This window comes from Myotis lucifugus, unplaced genomic scaffold (assembly GCF_000147115.1).
Source record: "Myotis lucifugus unplaced genomic scaffold, Myoluc2.0 scaffold_238, whole genome shotgun sequence".
Taxonomy (NCBI): domain Eukaryota; kingdom Metazoa; phylum Chordata; class Mammalia; order Chiroptera; family Vespertilionidae; genus Myotis; species Myotis lucifugus.
The window spans coordinates 235,380-258,194 of NW_005871286.1; the positions used below are offsets into that span (position 1 = coordinate 235,380).

The following is a 22,815-nucleotide window of genomic DNA, read 5'->3' on the forward strand; positions in this document are numbered from 1 at the left end:
AATCCCAAAAGCATTTTTAAAATGTTGTATGTCAAGCCTAAAATTTATTTGAAAGAGTAAAGATGTAAGAATAACCAAGTGAATTTTGAAAATGACATTAGGAAAGGACTTAACCATGTTAAAGGAAAACAAAGCTATCATAATTAAATATGGATTTAGCATGGGGGTAGATTTTTGAAAAAGATAAAGTCCAGGGAGGGTGGAGGGTGGAAGGTGGAGGTGGAAGACAGTATAGGGAGAATAAATGGTGACGGGGGAAAAAATTTAAAAAAGATAAAGTCCAAAAATGGACCCTAAAATAAAATAATTATAAGTCAGCATACTATTGGTATGCTCCCAAATTCCCAAAGTGAGAGATACCTGCAATATTGTTATGGTTTTTCAAATTCTTCTCCCAACACAAGTTTGACCTCCTCCAAAGGGGGAAAAAAAGTCCACATATGAACAAGTCCACATATTTCACTTGGACACATATCCATGTTTAATACATTATTAACGTACTATGAAGTTCATCATTTGAAATGTACAATTCCATTGAATTTTAGTTCATTTACAGAGTTGTTCAACATGACCATAATGCAATTTTAGAACATTTCATCACCCTAAAAAATACCCTGTATCCATCAGCAGTCACTTCCCGTCCTGGGTCTTTCCCTCCATCTTCTATCCAATGTGAGGCATCCACTAATGTACTTTCTGTCGTATATATTTGCCTCTATGTACATATTGACATTTCATATAAATGAAATCACACAATAGTGGTCTTTGTGACTGGCTTCTTTTACTTAATGTTCTGAAGTTCATCCATGTTGTATCAGTACTTCATTCCTTTTTATTACCAAATAATATTCCATTGTATGGAAATACCACTTTTTAAAAAATGCATTCATCTTGGTGGGCATGCATGAGTTGTTTTCATTTTTTTGGTTGTTATGAATAATGCTGCTGTGAATGAATAAGTGTATACAAGTTATTGGATGGACATACGTTTTTATTCCTCTTGGGTCTACCCCTAGGAGCAGAATTGCTGGATTATATGGGAACTCTGTTTAACATGGGAAGAACACCCATAACTGTTTTTCCAAAATGGCTGCACATTTTACATTCCCATCAGCAGTTTAGGAAGGTTCCGATTTCTCCACATCTCCCCCAACACCTGTTATTGTCTGTCTTTTTGCTCATCACCATTTTGGTGTGTGAGAGGTGGTATTTCATTCTCATTTTGATTTGCAATTCCCTGGTGACTCGTGATGCTGTGCATCTCTTCATGTGCTTATTGATTCTATGTATACTTCTTTAGAATTCAGATCCTTTGCCCCCACCTTTTGTGTGTGTGTGTGTGTGTGTGGGTATTGAACTATAGTTCTTTAGATATTTTGAATAGTAATCCCTTATCAGATATATGGTTTGCAAATATTTTCTCCTACTTTGTGAGTTGTCTTTTTTACTTCATTGTTGGTGGTTGTACATTCTCTTTTGGGCAACTTAAGTTTATGGAGTAAGTCATAGGAGACCTTAAAATTGAGAGTTTGGGTTAATTGTTGCAAATCTAACATATCTCACCCCTTTTCTTTCCATCCTCACAAATAGAAAATCTTCCGTGCCATGTACGACTACATGGCTGCTGATGCTGATGAGGTGTCCTTCAAGGATGGAGATGCTATAGTAAATGTTCAAGCTATAGATGAAGGTTGGATGTATGGCACTGTGCAGAGGACCGGCAGGACCGGCATGCTCCCAGCCAACTATGTTGAAGCTATTTAGGCATTTCAAAGCATCATGCCTGCCTACAGGAACTACAAATCCTGCAGTCAGGATTTCAGTTTAGACTCTCCACTATTACCAAGTTCTCAAGCCACCCAATGATTTTTCTGTGTCCATATGATTTATGGTTGTACCATCTTTCAATTTGTTCATATATGAACCTAAACAATTCTCCAGTAAAAAAGTTAGCATGACTAATCTGTCCAGTTATTAAACTGGTTTACTTCCTCATTATCTTCTGGACTTGCACATAAGACAAAGGACAACACGAAATCCATAGGTTCATCATTTTTTAAATTGCCACTATCAAACTTTCTTTTATTTCAGAATAGACATTTTAAAAGTTTCTGCAATGTTATATTATTGCTGTATCAACCCATTTCTCCATTATGAAAATGTTTAACATTATTTCTTTTCTAAAACAACGTGAACATGTAAACGTTAAAGGGAAAATGGCAGAGATGTCCACCTTTTCTGTGCTTACTGAATGCTGATGCTTTTATTTCTAATCCAGTTCTGAAGTTATAAGCTGTTAGTCAATATAAATTGGTATAAGCTAGCAACTAATAAAATATATAATTCTGCAATAAATGCCACTGATGGAATGAGATTTATTATTTTTCAATCCTCACCCAATGATATTTTCTCTATTGATTTTTAGAGCGAGTGGAAGGGAGAGGGAGAAATGGAGAGAAACACTGATGTGAGAGAGACACATCAATTGGTTGCCTCCCACAAGCCCCCGACAAGGGCCGGGAGCCTGCAACTGAGGTACGTGAACTTGACTGGAATCGAACCCAGGGCCCTTCAGTCCACAGGCCAACGCTCTATTCACTGAGCAACACGGCTAGGGCAGCATTATTTATCTTTAATAGTTTTATGATGATCTACAAATAAACATTTCAATAAAACAAACATTTCACACAAAAAATTAAACTTAAAAAAATGTACTGTTAAAAATGCACAAGCATAGATTTTATCAAAACTCTATCCATACTTGTGTTCCACAAGCTTCCTTTATGGCTCAGCTTATAAAGTTTTAGAAACAGTGTTGGATCCAATCCTAACCTCGGGGATCTTTCTCTTCTGAATCCAGTGGGCTGGCTTTAGGCGACAAAGGCATTATGTGGGCAAAAGGTGGAGTGCCAGCCAATGATGGCTTAATGCTCAAGTTAGCAGAGTATCCTTTCTAAAAAAGAAAAGATCTGTCCATATTACTTTAGAGCTGTAGTAATATTGCTGCCCTCATGAGGCAGAATACAGTAGGTCCTCGGGTTACATTGGAGATCGGTTCCTAAGGTGCCACATAACGCGATTTTCGCCGTAAGTCGGAACCCACCTACGTAAGCACCTACGTCACTCACATGGAGCACACACACAGCACTAATGAAGTGAAACAGTAAAAAAAAATTTTAAAGATAACAATTCCTGACCTTTACTTGTGGTAAATAATAAAAAACATAAAGCACATATGTACATACGTCGAAATGACGGAACTTTTTTTAAAAAAATAAATGGGAGATGGCAATGTAACCATGAAACGACGTACATCGAGTCCAATGTAACCCGAGGACTGCCTGTAGTAAGACGCCAGGAAAATTCCTTGGCAAATGGAATGGGGACACTGAGACAGCTGATTCACACTGGCCACACCCAGTACCCTGACCCACCTGCTTCCTTCTTTCTTGCATGACCACTTTCTTGAGCATTAAGCCCTCAGGCCTATGAGGTTCTGATCAGCATCAAATAATCTTAGGACAAAGCCTCCAGTCTGTTGATCATAGAGACAGAGTTTTGGTCAAATTAGGGGAAACATCTAGGCATCAGTTGTTTCAGTTCCAGGCCCAGAAAAGCAGCAAAACCAGATGAAGCAACACCATGACTGACAGCAGGACCAGATGCAATGACTAATGACACCCTACCTTAGCACTGACCAATCAGTAGAGACCATGATCCTAACCTTATACTTTCTCTCACTTTCTCTCTCTCCCCACCCCCCCCCCACCCCCATACAGGGGGAGAAAGAAACATTGATGTGAGAGAGACATCAATTGGTTGCCTTCCCATACGTGCACAACTAGGGATTGAACCTACAATCTAGGTACTGTGTCCTGACTGGGAATCAAACCCCAACCTTTTGATATAAGGGACGATACTCCCACCAAGCCTCTCTGGCCAGGGCTATACTCTCATTTTGATGACTCAGTATATTAAAGGACACCCCTGGAAAGCTGATGAATAGTCTGTTGAGATCCTTCCCTGAGACCTCGCCTAAAATTCCTCCTTCAGTAAACAGATAAAAACCCTGAAGACAAAGGACCCACGGCTCTCTCTCTCTCTCTCTCTCTCTCTCTCTCTTAAGCTAGCCTGTGCCTTCTTTCTTCAGGCATGTATCTTTGCTTTCTTTTTCCTAAGCTCTAAGGGTCACACAAGACTTGCAACCAGAGGAGTAGTGGGCAGCAGCAGCTCATCCCAGGCTAATCCTCTGAACCTGTTTACAAGAACCCTTCTTTTGTCATTGTAACTTACTTCCTGAGTCTACACAGTCCAGCTGACTCATTTCTTCTGCCTCTGACTTTCTAAAAGGCCAAAGCAGTTCTCTGACCGGCCTGCTCAAATCTCCTTAAAGTGCACTCTCACTTTGCATGCTAAATAAACTTCTAGCACTAGAATTCTTGGCTCTGAATTCTTTCTTTGAAGAACTCAAGAACCAAGAGCCGACATTGCTGGGGTGGGGTGGGTGGGCGCGGTGTCGCAGACTCTGCTAGGACTCTGGGCAGTCCACCGTGTCTGTCGCATCAGCCTCCTGCGGCATCTGGGATTTGTCCAGGGCCATGGCTCAGCATGCAGAGCCTGCACCCACTACATTTAAATGGTGGGCCAGCCTGTGGGCATCTTAGTGGTGTAGTGTCCACAGACTTCTTAACGTGTCTGAGACTCGGGGAGTACACTAGCGAAGAGTGCCCACACTTGCGAATGATCTGCGACTACACCTGTTTGCTAGGCACTATGTGAGATGCTGGGGCTTGAGTGATGAACAAGAGACAGTTGGTGTCCTTATTAAACTTACAGATCCTAGAAAAAGGCAAACCATTCCTAAGCAGCCTAATGGTGGAGAGAGCCACTCTCCCCCTCCCAAGTCTTCAATCTTCACTTAAACTGGGTTAAAACTGGGCAACAATCCCATTGTACACTAGTTTTTTCCCCCTAAATTTGGGGAACATTCAAAGCATATGCTCAGTTACAATAAATGTTTTAGTTTTTAAATTTCCTATTCACTTCGAAAAGCTGCCCAGGCACTTTATAGTTGCTATAAAAACAGACATAACCTTTATCTAATTTTAGTTTTTTGAAAGCTTCAATTAAAAAATTTCAACATATACAAAGATTGAGAATTCTACTCTATCCATCTCCTAGCCTCAAGTTATCAACTCAGGGTTAACCTTGTTCTCTTTCCCCCACCAATGCTTTCCTCCCACTACCTTGTGGGATTCCTAGTAATGACATTTCCTAAAAATTAAATCGTAATTGACACACCTTAAAACACTAAGTTCAACATTCCTCTTCATTCCACTTTGTAGCCATCTGTTAGGGCCCCCATTTTTTGTCAGTGCATTGACACTGGAGAAGTCCTTTGTGTGACTAGAAATTCATGTCATATTCAAAAGGTTATAATGGAAATAAATGTCTATAGATTACACCAGGGGTGGGCAAACTTTTTGACTCGAGGGCCACAATGGGTTCTTAAACTGGACCGGAGGGCCGGAACAAAAGCATGGATGGAGTGTTTGTGTGAACTAATATAAACTCAAAGTAAACATCATTACATAAAAGGGTACGGTCTTTTTTTTTTAGTTTTATTCATTTCAAACGGGCCGGGGGCCGTAGTTTGCCCATGGCTGGATTACACTCAAGCCAGAACTCAACTCAGCTCTCAATGACCAGTGCTCCCTGGTACTACTCAATGCCACTCCCTTGTGAAATGTGGTATGGGTTTTTGCTTTCTCCTCCCCCCCCCCCCCACCGCCCCCGCTCCAGTGCCTCAAAATGTGACCTTATCAATAGGTAATTGCAGAAATTAGTTAGGATGAGGTCCTAAGGGTAGGCCCCGATTCAATGGAACTGGTGCCTTTCTAAGAGGGAAATTTGGACAAGTAGACAAACACATAGGGAAAACATGTGATGAGAGCAGAGCTTGGGGCGATACTTCTATACGCCAGGAAAGCCAACCACCAGAAGCTAGGAGACAGAGGCATGGAACAGTTTTCCACACAGCCTTAAAGGACACTTTATCTGAGTCTAGAACTGAGACAGCAAATTTGCTGTTTAAGCCACTGTCTGTGGTTGTTATAGCAACCATAATAAACTGATGTTACCCTTCAACATCACCAAGTCTATTTCTTTTTTTTAAATTTAAAAATATGGATTAAAAAGTGTGTGGAACCCATAAAACAGAAACCCTATAGTTAATAACAGGCCATATAAGGAGGCAAAAATGAATGGTTCATGTGTTTGTAGAGGAATACAATGTTTACTTTAAGTTGGTATTTGGATTATGCTGTTCTTCAATTCAGGTCTCATTAAAATAAATGAATAAAAACCCAAAACCAAACAAACAAGTACCATTATGGTTTAGTTTTTATACTTTTATTTCAGATTAAAGTGCATTTCTTTAAAATGTTTCAATGTCCAGTTTCATTGGCAAGTGGTAACAACTCAGTAGGTCATGAAAATTTTTACTGTGAAATAATAAGGTTTTTCCCTCCTTCAATCCAGTCTTGAACCTGAAAATATACTATTAGTATAGGTCCAGCTGCTGCAAACATTGTATAAAGCATTACAGAAATAAAACTGACTACACCCTTTTTTCCGACCTACTAATGCAGTTAACTGAATGAGGAGGTACTTCTATGAGGTTTCAACTTAAGTCATTTAACTTACCAAATATAAATACTTTCTGGATGCAAACTAAGCTCTCTTAGAAAGTTTACCAAGTCATCAGAACAAAAATATTACAGGGCTAATAAATGTCTGATTTGACTTCTCTTGTCTTTCTCTAAGTGCGTATTAGTCAAGTCTATCCACAGGAGGTAGTTTGAAAGCAATGAAATTACTCAACACAGAAAACAAACTGTGATTTAACCCATTAGTGCCAGATGCCTTCCTCTGACACATCATGGTTCCTTAATATCCATGGCAAACACATTTACTATATTTTAAGATTAAGGAAAAAATGTTCCCTAAAAGTACTAGTATCTTCTAGAATATGTGTACTTGCACAATAAGAAAACATAAATGGAATAGGGGAACCCATTTTATAAAATAAAACCTAAATAACAGCAACAGGATTAAGAAATTAAGGAAGCTAAATCCTCTTCCCACCAGCTAGAAGCAAATAATCAAACTGACTACATGGCATGTGTGAACAAAAAAACTATCCTTTGTAACAGGAATCAGTAAACTCTATCTAAGGGCCAGACAGTAAATGCTAGGTAATTCAGGTCAATCTGTCAGACCATTCAACTCTGCTGCTGTAGCAGGAAGGCCACCAAAGATAATATGTAAAAACATAGCTGTATCCCAATAAAATCTTATAGACACTGAATATTAACTTCATATATTTTCATGTCAAAATATTTTTTTCAGCCATTTAGAAAATGTAAAAACCATTCTTCGCTCATAGGATTTATACAAAAACAGGTGTCCAACTGTAGTTTATCATCCCTGATCTATAAAAACATACTAGTTAAGACTGCCATCTGTTCTTATATACAAACCTGATTCTGTGTTCTTAATTCCATTTTTCTATTACAAAGGTTCCCATTCTATAAAAATTCTTTGTATTGTTATTCAATTAAGTATGAAAATAACTGCTACACTATATTCATTTTCAGTTCCATGACACTATTTTGAAGGTCAGCTTTCTAGTTACATGCATTTTATCTATTTAAGAAATAATGCTGCCTCTTGTTGGAAATTTTATCACTTATCAGTGCATCAATCTCTATCAGCATATAAACCTGCTGTCTAATAAGGACAATTTACCCACAATTACAAATTAGTACACTGTGGCCTAAAGGTAATGCTTCCTCTGCTATGAGAACAAAAGCTCGGTAGGTTATTTTTCTTCTCTGTGACATTCATTTAAAATACTGCCTTAAAACTTATACTCTCAGGTAAAAAATATATATATATTATCTTCCATTCTAATAGTATATTTCAGGGGAGTAAGCATTTATACAGCTTGGCAATTCATGTTCGGTTTTAACTGTTCTTTGGTGAAGGGTTTGTCATGTAAAGAAAAAATGGTAAGACCACACTGTAAAATTTAGCATTATATTCCAGAGAACTGATTAAAAAACACTCAATTCTGTTAAGACTACTGTTCCATTAAATATCTATACATCTTCAAATCCAAATGACTCAGATTCTAATATATACTTTCAAAAGCAATATACAAAGCCTGGCATATGATATATTAGTTGGGCCATTACAAGCCACAAAGCCCAGATTTGTTTCATAAATCAAGTGGTCAATAAATTTTGATAAAAACATTTAGTAAGTACATCACTTAACTTCTGGCTACCTTTTCTTAAATGCTTTGGATGAGGGTAGCTCTTACAAAAAGAGTATTGAAATATGGGAGGGAAATACAGTGTCTTAACAGAATGCCAAGAAACACTCATGTTTAGAGAATTCAATTATTCAACTCTGTCTTTCAAACTCTATTTTGCAATTTTCAACCGTGTAACTTAACAACAAAGACACCAGAGGTCTTCAGTACAATGTCAAGGCAGATCTATCACACATAACTTACTTTGGCATTGCTAACTTCACTGCCATTTTAATCTTTGGGGTGGTCTATTTTCAATGTTTATAAGTAAAATAATTAAGTCTCGTAACTTAGAAGGCAAGATTCACTTAGAAACTAAATGCCATCGCCAATATTTTAAAATTTACTTTAATATTTAAAGAAATCAGAACATAATCCAAGACTCATTTGTCCAAACTGCTTAATAAGATTTTTATAATGTCAAACACTTAACTATCTGCCTACTTAAAAATATAAACCTTCCATATTAACAAGGCTCCAAATTCAACCTTAAACTTTCTTTGCAATTTGAGCTTTAATTTGAAGCATTCTATCTCATCTCCAATTCATAAATTTGAAAGTTACTTTTAAAAAAAGACCAGCTTTTATTTTTTGTGACAGTAACTATAAGGACTTAAATCAGCTTGGGCTATCCAAACCTAACTCACAGCTTGAAGCCTCTTCAGCCTATCTAGGACAGTGCAGTCCACAGATATCACTATTTAGTATGTCATGTGGAAGTTTTTGAGAAATGAAGGATTGTGCCCCACCACAGACATACTGAATCAGAATCTGCATTTTCACACATACATGCAAATTTGAGAAACACTGTTAAGAGTCAAAACTTCCACTGTTTTTATACAAAGTACAAGACCTTTCTAAAAACTTGAGAATAAATTGGACATGGGTTGTACTAATGATAATGAGTTAAGTTTCTCCCCTACTCACTCAAGTCTTAATCTAATAATGTTAACAACTGATCTCCCTATAAAGTGATAATAAAGAATAATTCTTACTGAATTACCAAGCCAAAGTTGGAAGGTATGGCATTAAGGGAAAACATGACCTGGCCCTACTAACTCCTGTTCAAGTTCAACTAAGCTAGCATTTTAAACAGTTCTTATTTTTTAATTTTTCTCATTCCTTGTTACCCTTTTTAAAAAATTCTACTTGTATACTTTATACACACACATCCCATTTCCCCCCCAACTTTGTTTCTTTCCCTGCCACTTTTACTTTAGGCAATATACAATCCTCACATGCTTTTCAGTCATATGATTCTTAAATATATCAGAATCCCTGACTACTTTCAAGCTATACATAAAAAGAACTACCATGCTCTTATTATTCAGATTTAAGTCTTATTTTTTTTTACCATATTATCAAACAGCATTATCACTAAACTTGACTCACCCTTTTACTATATGGAATTAAAGCAAAAGCCGCACACCATTCAACAATGGCTTCCAAACTTGTTCAAGCAGCAGAGCACCTTTAATGGGCTCACTCAAATACTGAAAATTTAAATTCACTATGAAATCCATTTTGGAACATAAAAAATCTTATTATGCTTCTGAATGCAACTGGGTCCTTTTAGTAAATGCAAAATAAATTACATTTGAGTATTACTGTCATGTTTTATTAACCATTAGAAAATATTTGAAAAAGCTAAGTTAACTTTAATAATGAAGCAACACAATGGAGTTAATTAAGGAACATTAATGCATTTTGCTATTCGGGAAAATTTTCAGAAAATTTCAAGGCAAGAATATTTTAAGTAAGGTTCCTCAGAGATAAACTTATAACTATATCAAAAATGATGACTTAGCAAACTGATTTTTGTCCTCAAATATTTTAAAACATATCCTTGTTGAATCATAAATGTTATAAATTAATACCTATGCTAGTATCAAATTCAGTGACTTAAGTGAATGGTAATCATTTTGGTCCCATTTTCTGCTATACTGTTCACTTTCCCAAAAATTTCATTCCATCACCACTTTAGTTCACACAAACATTAAAGTATGTAGTCAGGAAATGTAATTTTGACTCATTTGAAGCACACATACACATCTGACCACTAAAAACGTATATGCCTCTTTACTGTCAAATATTATTTGGGAAATGATAAACAATAAAAAAATATTCTTATATTTCATTAGTTATTGCTTCAAGCTACAATCCTCAATTCAATCGCCCCAGAATTTCTTTTAAAACCATCCTTGGTATAAAAATTTCAAACTTAGACCCCAAAAAATTTTAATGACCATGGATTTACAATTACAAAAGACACTAATTTTTTTTGTGGCTGACTGGTGGCCCCCTTCTGAATATAGAAGCGAATTAGACACAAACATTAAACTTTCTACATTTTGAAGAATGTGTGCCTTTTCAAGTAGGGGTTAGTTCTGAATAAAGCGTGAAACTGAGATCGCTCACTCATTCTATTCAGAGAAAAAATGAGACATTCTCATTATGAATAAAAAAAACAAATAGGGAAGTCAGGCACTAATATTAATAAGTAAAATTCACAAATGTTTTAATTATATACCACCCTATTTTTGAAAAGTAGGCAAAACACACATATTTCAAAAAAATAGTTTAAAATTTCTTCCAAGTTTGCTTTAGGTGCAGGTGAAAAGAGCAGATAAACTTGATTTCTTATAGTCCAAGTTGTAATGAAAATACTCTAACTCTCCTATTAAAAAGAAATGTAATGAGGCATGCTTTCTAGTGGCTGATACCCTCTTCCAAAAGACAAAAAATAAGTATAGATATGAATAGTAAAAATGTCATGTAACACTTTCTCATTTCTATTTTTACTCATTTTGGTTACTTAAGAAAATAAACCTATGTTTTAACTGAGACTATTAACTAAGTACAAAACTATTTGCTGTTTCATTTGCAAATACAGAATCTTACAAACATCTGCATCAAGTCCACAAAGCACTTCTATTGTCCATACTGATATCTCAGTATTTAATATATACAAAATAGTTTCTATTACACAAAAGTATTCACAAGAAGCTTCAGAAACACGCAATTAACGAAAGCTGAAATTTATAAATTAAAAACATTGTAATCTATACATAATGTACAAGTAGTTGTGCATTTTTAAATCAATACTATATCCCCAAAGAGTCAATTTTCACAGGCAAATGCTGTTGTACAAATATTTGCTAATGCAAATAAATGAATGGTATGTATCTCAGTAAAGTCTGCTTTAATACTTTAACCCAAAACCTGAAACTTCTGGTTTTTCTTAAAAGTTGTCCATAGTTGAAATCGGTGAAAAACAATAATTCTTTTACATCGCACGTACAGTATATTTTACCAAGACCAAATTTCTTAAATCTTAGGTACAACAAATACAAATTTTTTAAAAAATCAAGTATAAACACCTTTTATCAGTCAGCAAAAAATCCAAATAAAAAATTTCAATTTTACTTCAAATAAGATATTTTTCATAAAATGTTTAATCAGAATATGCATGAGTTCAAGTGAAATAAATGTCTGCTTGTTTCTAGTTTTTGCTTTCACATTTCAGTAAATTTAAAATTTTGGAAAAATTATGCATAGCAGCCAATAAAATATGTAATATCAAAAAAATCATCTTACATAATGAACTTACAAAATTGAACTTACATAGTCATTGCCCTTCAGGTTCTGAAATGTTACCAATTTTGCAAACATTCAGTCTGAAATTGTGCCATATTTCAGAACTTATTTTATGAAATAAACTTAGTGAAGTTTTTTAAAGTTTCAACTTTGTCTTAAAATACTAAACAGAATTATCATGAGCTGGTGACCTCCAACGCGATTGCAGGTTTTTTATTATAGTGTTTGCCATGCTACCAAGTTTCTCGTGCATTTCAAATAGTTGGCTTCCTGAATAATTATGGAGATTCTCTGAATCCAGCTGAAGAGCAAGTGCACTGACCTGTGCCACAAGATTTTTTGATAATGGAGTTTCTAAAGCAACAGGATCAACTAAATCTAAAAAAAGAGGGAAAAAGTATGATTAGATTTATTTCAGGTAAAACCTAAGTTGTATATATTGCCTCTCAAGTTAATATAAAGTCTAAGTGCCTAGGTTTGAATATTGAAAATGCAGGCTGAGGTATGTAACCATGTTCCTCAAGAGAACTGCCAACAGGAAAATCTAACATAGCTTATTCTGTGCCATTGAAGAAATCGCTAGACTTACTTCATTTTCATTAAAAGTATGGCCAGAATACAATGTTCATATCCTTATTGGAGTAGAGTTGACAATTACAGAAAAGCAACTGATTATACTTGAAGTAAAACAATTATTTTTTCATGTACTTGGCAACTAGCACAAAAGAAAAACTTATGTAATTCACAGGCATGGTCAAATTAAAGCTAAAGCATAACAAAACAATTCAAGAAAGTCAACTGATCTATAAATAAAGATGTCCTACTCTGCTAAAATATACCTGAGGCAAGTCCTTCATCATCAGCAGAGAGAGGTTTATTTTCTGTTCCATTTATTGTTTTTTCAGAAATATCAAAAACTGGAATTTCTTCTAATCCACGAGATTTCACCTTGATTAAACATTCAGGTCAGTAAAAAACAAAACCAACAAATGGAAAGTTACTCTTAATAGGACCAACAACAGTACCAACACCAAAACAGAATCTGACAGCCCATCACGTGATTATTAGCTTAGCTAATATTGCTAAGAAACTATGTTCTAATAACACGCCAAAAAAACCTACAAATAAGCTTTGAAAATATGTGCAGTGAAAGTCAGTCACAAAAGACCACAGGTTTATATGACCCCACTTTCATGAAATGTCTATAATAGGGAAATCTACTGAGAAAAAAGATTAGTGGTTGCCATGGGGTTGGAAATGAAGAGTGACTGCTAATAACTGTTAGAGTTTTTTCTGGAGTGATAAAAATGTTCTAAAATTAAGACTGCAGTTGTGATTGTATAAGTTTGTAAATATACTAAAAACAAAAACACACACAAATCACTGAAGTGTGTGTGTGTGTGTGTGGGAGGGGGAGCAGTGAATTTTATGGTATGTGGATTGTCTCAATAAAGCAGTTTTTAAAAAATTATATAATGTTTCAGAGACAATTCTCAGGGCCCATGGAACACGGAAAATACTTAAGAAACTAAATTTTTGATCTATAAAACTAAAAATTACTAATAAAGTATTTGGGTTTTTAAAAACTAACAAATGTATTTAAAAATCACAACACAAATTAATGCTAATTCTAGGACTTTCAAGTAGTTAGCAAATTCTAGTCTCAAAGATTCTAATCTAGAATACTGATTTTCATCTTTAACAGACCCTATTTTCCACTCACTCACAATTCTGAATGTCAATGGATATATAAAGCGTCTCTGAATGGGTTTTAGGAGTCTATGAACCTTTCTGAAATAATATATAAAATTTTCCATATATTTTTATAGGGGGAAGAATATTGGCTTTCATTAGAAATTCTGAAAACATCCATGACACACAATGTTTATGTGTAAAAAGGTTGGGTATCAAAATCAAAATACTGTTAAACAAAAAACCTGCAAGATTTTTATAAACGTTTAGATTTTAACATCTAGGTTTTAAGAACCACAGCCATGGAATTCAATAGCCAGTTTTGTATAAATGAAAGAGATAAGGTGGTAGGAGAACAGAATTCAAAGAATTGAGAGGTACACTGCATAAGAAGAGTTCAAAATAAATGAGAAACACTTCTCTGTAGAATTATAACGTGATCTTTTAAGTTACTCCTGAGGGAAGGGAAGAAAAGGTGTCATGAAATGCGTGTACAGTTAAGTACAAACTGTGTAACTGTATTGCTAGATCATTTACAGTTACCCACTGCTTAATGACAGGGATACAATCTGAGAAATGTTAGGCAATTTTGTCACTGTGAGAATATCATAGTATACTCACACAAACCTACATGGCATAGCCTACTACATAAATGGGTACATGGTATATTCTATTGCTTCTAGGCTACAGCATGTTACTGCACACAAAAATGAGATTAGACCAAGTAAAATGATGCAATCACAAATGTAGTTAGGAGGCTGCTGATGGGGTAACAAGGCAAACTTTCACAGCAAACCTTTTTTTACATAAGTAGGAAGAGTACATTCTAAATAACAACAAAGTTTAGTAAATATGTAAACCAGCAACACAGTCATTCATATTATCAAGTATTATGTGCTGTACACATAATCACATGTACTACATTTTTATGACTGTGTTGTGCAGTGCGTTTGTTCACACCAGCATTATTACAAACACATGAGTAATGCATTTACACTATGACATCAATAGGTGATAGGAATTTTCAGTTCCACTATTATCTTATCAAACCACTGCTGTATATGCAGTCTGTTGTTGACCAAAAGATTGGTATGTGACACAGGGTTGTGTTTATACATGATTTATAACTGACATCTTAAGTTTTTACCTGTTGCTCATGATATACTCTGAGAGCCTTTTTTACATTGGACACTTTTGGAGAGCGGATAGGAAGAGTTTTAATTTCAGATGCTGTAAGAGTACTCAAATCACCAATTGTTCTTATATTCTTTGCTCTAATGAGTTGTCCCAGTCCTCTTGCCCTGAACAGACAATAAAAAAAAGGTAGAACATTATTATATAGTTTTATATTTACTCTATTTGTGAGAGTCTATCTAGGTGAATTTCCTAATTTAAGTTCAACCATGCTGAATTTATATATGCCCACCTAACCTACTGTGAAGACAGACACTGAACATATAAATTAAAACAAAAAATTTTAATCTGATGTGTATGCCTGGTTTAAGCAATAGTATTGGAATCAGACTAAGCCTAATGTGTGCTTCATGCTTACCAACATAAGTGGAAATAACACTACTACTTTTATAGGGTTTATATTATGATTAAATAAGATAATGTATATAAAAAGTTCAACATGGCACCTGGAAAATAAGCACACAATTATCTTAGCCATTGTGATAAATGCTTCTCTTATTGTCCTTTCTGACCCATCTTCCCAGCTGAATTTTTATTTCTAAAATATGCATAAAGGTGCATATAAAAGCAATTCTAAATATGAGAACTTTGATAATTTAAATAGTATTCTTAAATAAGGGGCAACTTTAAGAATAAGCCAGAAGCCTAAATAATCACTTACCACATGTTTGAAGTAATCTGAGGTAAAATAATATCAACTGGTGCCATACAGTTTACCAAAGCTGGGTAAACACTTTCTGTTGGGCATGGTATGGATTCTTTAGTCATTTCTGTAATCTTAGAATAAATTTCAAAAGCCGTTAAATACACATCACCTCACTAAACATGAAAAAAAAAAGTTGCATGAAAACTAAAGCACTTCTTACTAAACATTTCTTTGAGCTCTTAAATTTAGGGCTACGTGATCCTGGGAACAGAAATCCTTTGCTTGAAGTTGTATTATGCTAGATAGAAGGAGAGAAAAAAAAACTCAGAACCCTAGGTAACTATAAATTTACAACTCTATTTTCACAATTTAGAATACAGTAATTTCTTAATACTTTCTAAAAATCTATAATGTAATAAACTACATAATCAATTACTTGCTGGATCATCATTGCCTTTTATAACCTGTTCATGTCTGTATACCAAGTGGCAGAAAAAGAATATATCCAAATCAAACAAGTTTTGTTCCTTAATTTTTAAGACAAACTACACAATGCAATTTTGTCTGCATACATACATGTATTTTAAAGCCTACAGCTTACCTTAGACTGTGCAGTAGGTGAAGTTTTAACACTTTTTACTATGGGAGAACTATTTGAAGAATGGGCCCTAACAAGAGAACATCGCCTATCAATGTCATCTGCCAATCCTGCTTGATATATTGGATCTGCAAAGGAGACTCGGCGAACCTAAAAACACAGGTCATGTTTTATTTAACAAAATTAAAGTTTTAAAAAATAACACCATAAATTCTCAGTATAAGGTTACCCAAAAATAGAGTGTGGGTTTAGAAGCTTAAATTATTTCACTAGAAACCAGGTGTACGTATATAGCTGCAGTTTTTCCTAATGACTGCTTTCACAAATAGCACAGGTCATTCCAATGATCTATGTTCTATAGCAGTGGTCGGCAAACTGCGGCTCGCGAGCCACATGCGGCTCTTTGGCCCCTTGAGTGTGGCTCTTCCACAAAATACCACGTGGGGGTGCGTATGTACAGTGCGATTGAAACTTTGTGGCCCATGCGCAGAAGTCGTCTTATTGATGAGAACCTGGAATCGTGCCTAAAATTAAAAACAACATACAAACCTGACTTACCCAAACTTTCCAAGGAGATACAAGGCCATTGTTCACATTAGTGTTTGTCAGTCATTGTCATGATTTAATTTCATGGATATTGTAAGGTAAATTGTAAGAAATTTAATTTTATCAATAAATATCGCTATTAAGTATGACATCAAGTTTTATTCATCGTACCTATAGTTTAACTAAGACTTAAAACTTTAAGTAAAGTTTATTAAGTTAATTTTAGGGAATGTTGTGGAATGAAAGAAGATGTAGTGTCAAGGATTGAGAAAGGTATGTTGAGATGGTTTGGACATATAGAGAGGATGAACGAAAGGAGATAGATGAAACAAGTATACAAGACGAGTGTGGATGGGAGAGTTGGAAGGGGTCGACCTCAGCGAACGTACCTCAATCAGATTGAGGACGTTTTTAGCAAAGGCCAGCTTAGGAGTACCCTAATTAAGTTAATAACAATGTACCTACCTATATAGTTTAAGTTTAAAAAATTTGGCTCTCAAAAGAAATTTCAATCGTTGTACTGTTGATATTTGGCTCTGTTGACTAATGAGTTTGCCGACCACTGTTCTATAGCAACAAAGATTGAAACAGACACAGTAGCAGAAACTTAATGAAAGTGCATGTAGCAGTAAAAATTGCATAATCCACTACTAACTTTATGGGTTTAACTATTAACTACAATGACTATAAAGAACAAGTTAAAGAGTTAGACATAGTACTAACTAGCCTCTGGTATATCTTACTTAGATTGATTCTGTTCTAAACTCTGAAGATACCAGACTCACAGCAATTGGGTAGCAATTTTTGTTTCTTAGCTCTAGCTTGAAGTCTCCTCTAAACTCTTACAATATGTTCACACAATCAAGCTATCTGACATACACAACAGAGCACTTACATAGTTAAGTATGTATATAAATGTTCCCTAGTTTTAATTCAAAAAAGTGGGAAGATTCTGTACATATCGGCTATAAAAAACTACACTATGCTGTTGCCTAAATAAAACTGAAATATGAGATACTATCAAACAAAACGTAACTAATTTGTATTAACAATGTATAGCATACTGGAGACCCAAAAATCAAATCCTTGTTATATGGTCAATTAACGCCAAAGGAGGTAAGAATATACAATGGGGTAAAGACAGTCTTTTCAATAAGTGGTACTGGGAAAACTGGACAGGTACAAGCAAAAAAATGAAATTGGACCACTTTGTTACACCATATACAAAAATAAACTCGAAATGGATTAAAGAGCCCTAACCAGTTTGGCTCAGTGGATAGAGTGTTGTTGGCCTGCGGACTGAAGGGTCCCAGATTCAATTCCCAGTCAGGGGCACATGCCCAGGTTCTGGGCTCAATCCCCAGTAGGGGGTGTGCAGGAGGCAGCTGATCAGTGGTTCTCTCTCAACATTGATGTCTCTCTCTTTCCCTCTCCCTTCCTTTCTGAAATCAATAAAAATGTTCAAAAAAATAAATAAAAAGAGCTTCCATATACCCAGCAATTCCACCCAAGTATTTATCTGAAGAAAACAAAACACTAATTCGAAAAGATATATGCAAAAATATTCCATTTAAACATGAGCCATTAAGATTCATCCTCAAACCCCTACCTTGGAAACAGGTGGTGAGATCTCATCTTCTTGAGGTCTTTTTAGTCCTCTTTTTAAAATGCTACTGGATGGAGAAGCCAAAGGAGACCAGATACAGCGCGCCTGCATGCCACTAGGACTCTCAGTTGCTGACAGAAGTAAAGGATCAAATTCGTTTAATTTTTGAGGAGATGCATTATTGTCTTCTGTTATCAGTTCAGAGGTATCTCTTTCAGATATCAGAGGCTGTGATGTTTCCTTCACTTTCTCTGAAGTATGGTGAACTTCCTGTAAAGCTTCACCACCATTTTCCACTTTCAATTGATTGTCATCTAATTTTACTTCTTCAGGTTTATTAAGTACAATGCTTGTTTCTGTTTTATTAGAGTTAACTTTTCCTTCTTCAGTGTTCACCTTAAGTGTGTTAGGGAAAATGTTGCCAATTTCTATATTCAATCTGTTTGTTTCAGCTTCTATGGACTTTGATGCTTTGGTAATCAAGTCCTCATCCTCTGTTTCACTCACATGGTCAGTTTCAGCATTCACTTCACCAATTACTCTTTCTTCATAATTTTCCACTTCAGCATTCATTTCTTCAGATGAGCCTGGATCAGATTCATCATTTCCTCCATCTATTCCACCAACTGCTGTTTGTTCAGAAACTTCTAACTGAGCTCTTACTTCTATAGGTGTGGTATTATCAGGATGACCAATAGTGGAATTAAATTCCTCAGTTACTGCTTCTTCAGCAATCAGTACTTTAGCTGCATCTGCTTCAGATTCATCACTTCTTGTACTGTTTTTCTCTGTTGTCTCCTCCTCAAAAATACCCGTTTTGGCACTCTTTTGTTCAGAGAAGCTAGCTTCAGATTTATCACATTCTACATCCAATTCCATAGCTTCTACTTCTGGATTGAATTCTCCTTTTACTTTACATGCATCTGCTTCAACATTAACAATGTTCTCTGTACTTACTTCCATTTTTAGTATAGCCTCTGGCTTTTCTTCTTTGGTCTCCAAATTAGAACATTCCAGTGAAATATCTTTGGAATCACCTAAACATGGGCCAACAGTCTTACATTTTTTATTGGATGGCTCTTGGCTTTCAATTGATATTGCTTCCTTAAAATCCGTATCACATATTTCTTCTTTAAAATTTACTATTTCAGAAGGAAGAGAGTCTTGAATATCTTTTTCTTTCAACTCAGTTTCAGGTACAATTAATGAATCAATAGTATCATTATCCTCCTTGAGACCCAAATGAAAATTCACACTATGACACTCATCTGGAAGTTTAGCCTCAGGGTGAGTATTACCTGTAGAAGTCTCTGACATAGTTGCAGGAATTGGCACATCTATCTTTTTTGTTTCACTGACCTTTACATTGTAATTTTCTGTATTTGTCAACCAAGGGGTGACTTTTCTTGAGGTTGTGACTTTTCTTCACAGCAATCACAACCTTTAGATCTCCTTACCCTCCTACTTCTCTTGTGTCGGCATTCAGGTGTTTGAAAAGTTTTTTCAGAAGGCAAAGAACTGTCTGATGTGTCTATTTTTGACCCTTCTTCCACATTATTTTCTATGGAATCTCGCTTATGTAACCTCTTACTGGCATTTCTAGTCCTTGGATTTAATTCTGATACAGGATTTGAAAAGGAATAACCTGCACATTTGCTGGTTTTACTTTTTTCTTCATAAGTATTTGATATATCACAAACTAGCACCAAATCTGAAGATACTGTAGAATCTTGGAGAGCTACAGTATTATTTTCATCTTTGTTTTCACAAATCTGAGATTTTATATTTATGTCCACTTCTGAATTTGCTTTATGATCATGTATCTGACTTTCAACTTGTAGACATTCCTGTTTTTCCATTTTCTCTTCTTGATCTTCAATGTCAACACTGTCACTGTTTTTGTTTTTCCATTTTCCAGATCTCTTCTTTCTAGAACTTTCCTCCTTTGCCTCAGAATTATCAGATTCGGAGTTTTCAATGCTGGAAAGTAAACCCTGGGATGCTCTCCTTGTTTGATACCGTGTCCGTCCCCTTACTTGTTTCTCAGAGGACTTATCTGCAATATCCTGGCCAGCATCTCCCTCAGATTTACTATTCTCAAGGTCTGGCTTTCTTCTATTTTTTTCAATTTCAGCATTAGTGCTGGTTTCCCCTAAAGTCTTCTCATGTAAAGTATCTTTCTCAATTAAATTTTCCTGTACAGTTTGTTCAGAAATCAGTTTTTGCTGAGGTAACATATCATCTTTGACATGTAACTGACTTTTTTGAAGAGTCTTTTCTTCTTCCTTATGTCTTTCCTTTTTTTGAAGATTATTTTCTTTATCTTGGCTATCAGTGATAGGCTCTGCTATTTCTGAACGTCGCCTTAAAGAACGTCTAAGGGTTTTCTGATTTGGAGCTATCTGAACATGACTATCCTCATTTACCATTTGATCTGCTGGTATTATGGCTGGGGGTGTATTTTCTTTGGATTCCAAATTGGTTCCTAAGATTTTCTCCTCTACAATACTGTTTTCTAATAAAGCATTTTCTGTTGTTGGTTTAAGCATTGTATCCTCATGTTCCACTGCAGATTCAGAGAGATGAGCCTGATTATCTAACACACATTCTGTTTGATTAAGCAAACTAGCTGGATTATTTTCTAAGGCTACCATGCTATCAATAGATTCCTGAGTACTTTTCTTCTGATCTGATGTCATTAAGAGCTTAGAACTTTTATTCCCCGTTTGTTCAGCTTTACTTGACCTTAGGCCTGACCGCTTATTTCCATGCACTATTTTTTCAGAGTCAGATTTTGAAAGAGCCACTTCTCTTCTCTTTGCTTTTGGTGGAATATCTGTTTTAGCCATGCCTTCCTGACTATTTTTCACTGTAACAGCTGATGACATATTGTTCAAGGGGGACGGACTAAAAGGTCTATTTTCTGAACCATCAAACTTCTCCAACGTAATAAAGGTTTGCCTTCGACTTGTAGGCTGTGAGGGTGTTCCAGAATTGGTGATATTAGAAACTGAGCTACTGCTAACACCAAAAGTGTTTCCTGCACTAGATGCACATTCAGTTGAAATTTTCTTTGATGAAATTGAAGTTTTTTTTCTGGCATTATTATTACTGCTCAGTATTCTGGGATGGGTTTCCTCAACAGAACTACATTCATTGTTTGAAAAAGAAGTCTTTTCAAGATGTTCTTCCATACCACACTTTCCTGTAACATCTTGTGTAATGACAATGTCACTCTTTGTTAGTTCCTCCTGCAGAGAAATGTACATATATATAGATTAACCAGCATACAAGTCTGACTTTCTGGGGGAAATTTTAGTGTAATGCCTTAGTAATTCAAAGGTAATCGCTGACTTTTGGTATTTTGTAATTACTCCAAAAGTGGTGGTAGATGCCCACTAACTTTTTTCTAATGATAAATATTCAATAAAGCCAAATACATTTAAACTCATCCACACCCACAGACGACGACTATAATTCTGCTAACATCTGCTAGTGAAATTTAACAAATTAAACAGCACGTCTTAAAATGAATACAATGGACTCCATAATGAAAGTGATTTGAAAACCCCCAAAATATGTATACCTTAAATGCCATCTTAGAATCTTCCTTCGATTTTTCAGCTAATTTAGGAATTTCCCTGGAATAAACAAACATAAATTAGAGTAGTTTTTAAGTAAAACTTTAAAAAAGTTACTTCAGCCGAAACCGGTTTGGCTCGGTGGATAGAGCGTCGGCCTGCGGACTGAAAGGTCCCGGGTTCGATTCCAGTCAGGGGCATGTGCCTGGGTTGTGGGCACATCCCCAGTGGGAGGTGTGCAGGAGGCAGCTGATTGGTGTTTCTCTCTCATGGATGTTTCTAACTCTCTATCTCTCTCCCTTCCTCTCTGTAAAAAATCAATAAAATATATTAAAAAAAAAAAGTTACTTCAGCAGCTTCCATACTTACATAGACTCTTCCTGACTATACTGAGAAAATAATGCATCTTGTGAAACATCCAGATTATTATACATGGCAGGAATATCACACCTGAAAAATATTTTATAAGTTCAAAATCTGATATTTCTACAATCAGAAAGTAAAGCCTACAATTCTACATCTAGTTCTAAGAACAATTAAAAAAATATATCAAGGCTTAGATGCTTATTTTCCATGAAACCATCTTCTTTACCTTTCCCTCCCACACTACACCTCAATAAAGGAACTCAGTTTACAAACATTTGTTGCATTACTTGGGAGCTATATACACTATGAAATGTAGTTACCTAGTGAATCTTTTCAGCATTAAAATATACTGTAATATAAACAGTATCTTAGTTCTAAAGACAAAGCTATAGTTTGGTGCATGAAATCTAAGTGTGACTGCAAAATACTCAATTCAAGATAAAAGGACTACAACAAACCTCTTTGTTTTGAGTACTTCTTTCTGATGTTCAGTTAGTATTCTTTCCTTTGTTTCTTTTCCTTCTGGAGGTATAAACACAAATTCAGTAGACTTTTCTTCTTCCAAAGGCATTCCACTCTTTATTTTGGGGGATGAAGATTCTAGTTTGAACT

At 35.4% G+C, this 22,815-nt stretch overlaps 2 protein-coding genes across 2 annotated transcripts in view; one reads left to right on the forward strand and one right to left on the reverse strand.

The window, feature by feature from the left end:
• NEB (nebulin) overlaps positions 1–2,372 on the forward strand; it is a 192,085-nt gene extending 189,713 nt beyond the window's left edge. Inside the window, 1 exon segment of the mRNA XM_023762218.1 lies at positions 1,591–2,372. Within this exon segment, the coding sequence (XP_023617986.1) occupies positions 1,591–1,764 (174 nt within the window). The 3' untranslated portion in view covers positions 1,765–2,372.
• A 4,023-nt stretch (positions 2,373–6,395) lies between these two features.
• Positions 6,396–22,815, reverse strand: part of RIF1 (replication timing regulatory factor 1) — a 48,640-nt gene continuing 32,220 nt past the window's right edge. The window contains 11 exon segments of the mRNA XM_014464106.2: positions 6,396–12,352; positions 12,814–12,922; positions 14,814–14,967; positions 15,522–15,637; positions 15,727–15,804; positions 16,108–16,254; positions 18,260–19,644; positions 19,647–21,507; positions 21,843–21,897; positions 22,207–22,287; positions 22,662–22,813. Coding sequence (XP_014319592.1) covers positions 12,138–12,352; positions 12,814–12,922; positions 14,814–14,967; positions 15,522–15,637; positions 15,727–15,804; positions 16,108–16,254; positions 18,260–19,644; positions 19,647–21,507; positions 21,843–21,897; positions 22,207–22,287; positions 22,662–22,813 — 4,353 coding nt within the window. The 3' untranslated portion in view covers positions 6,396–12,137.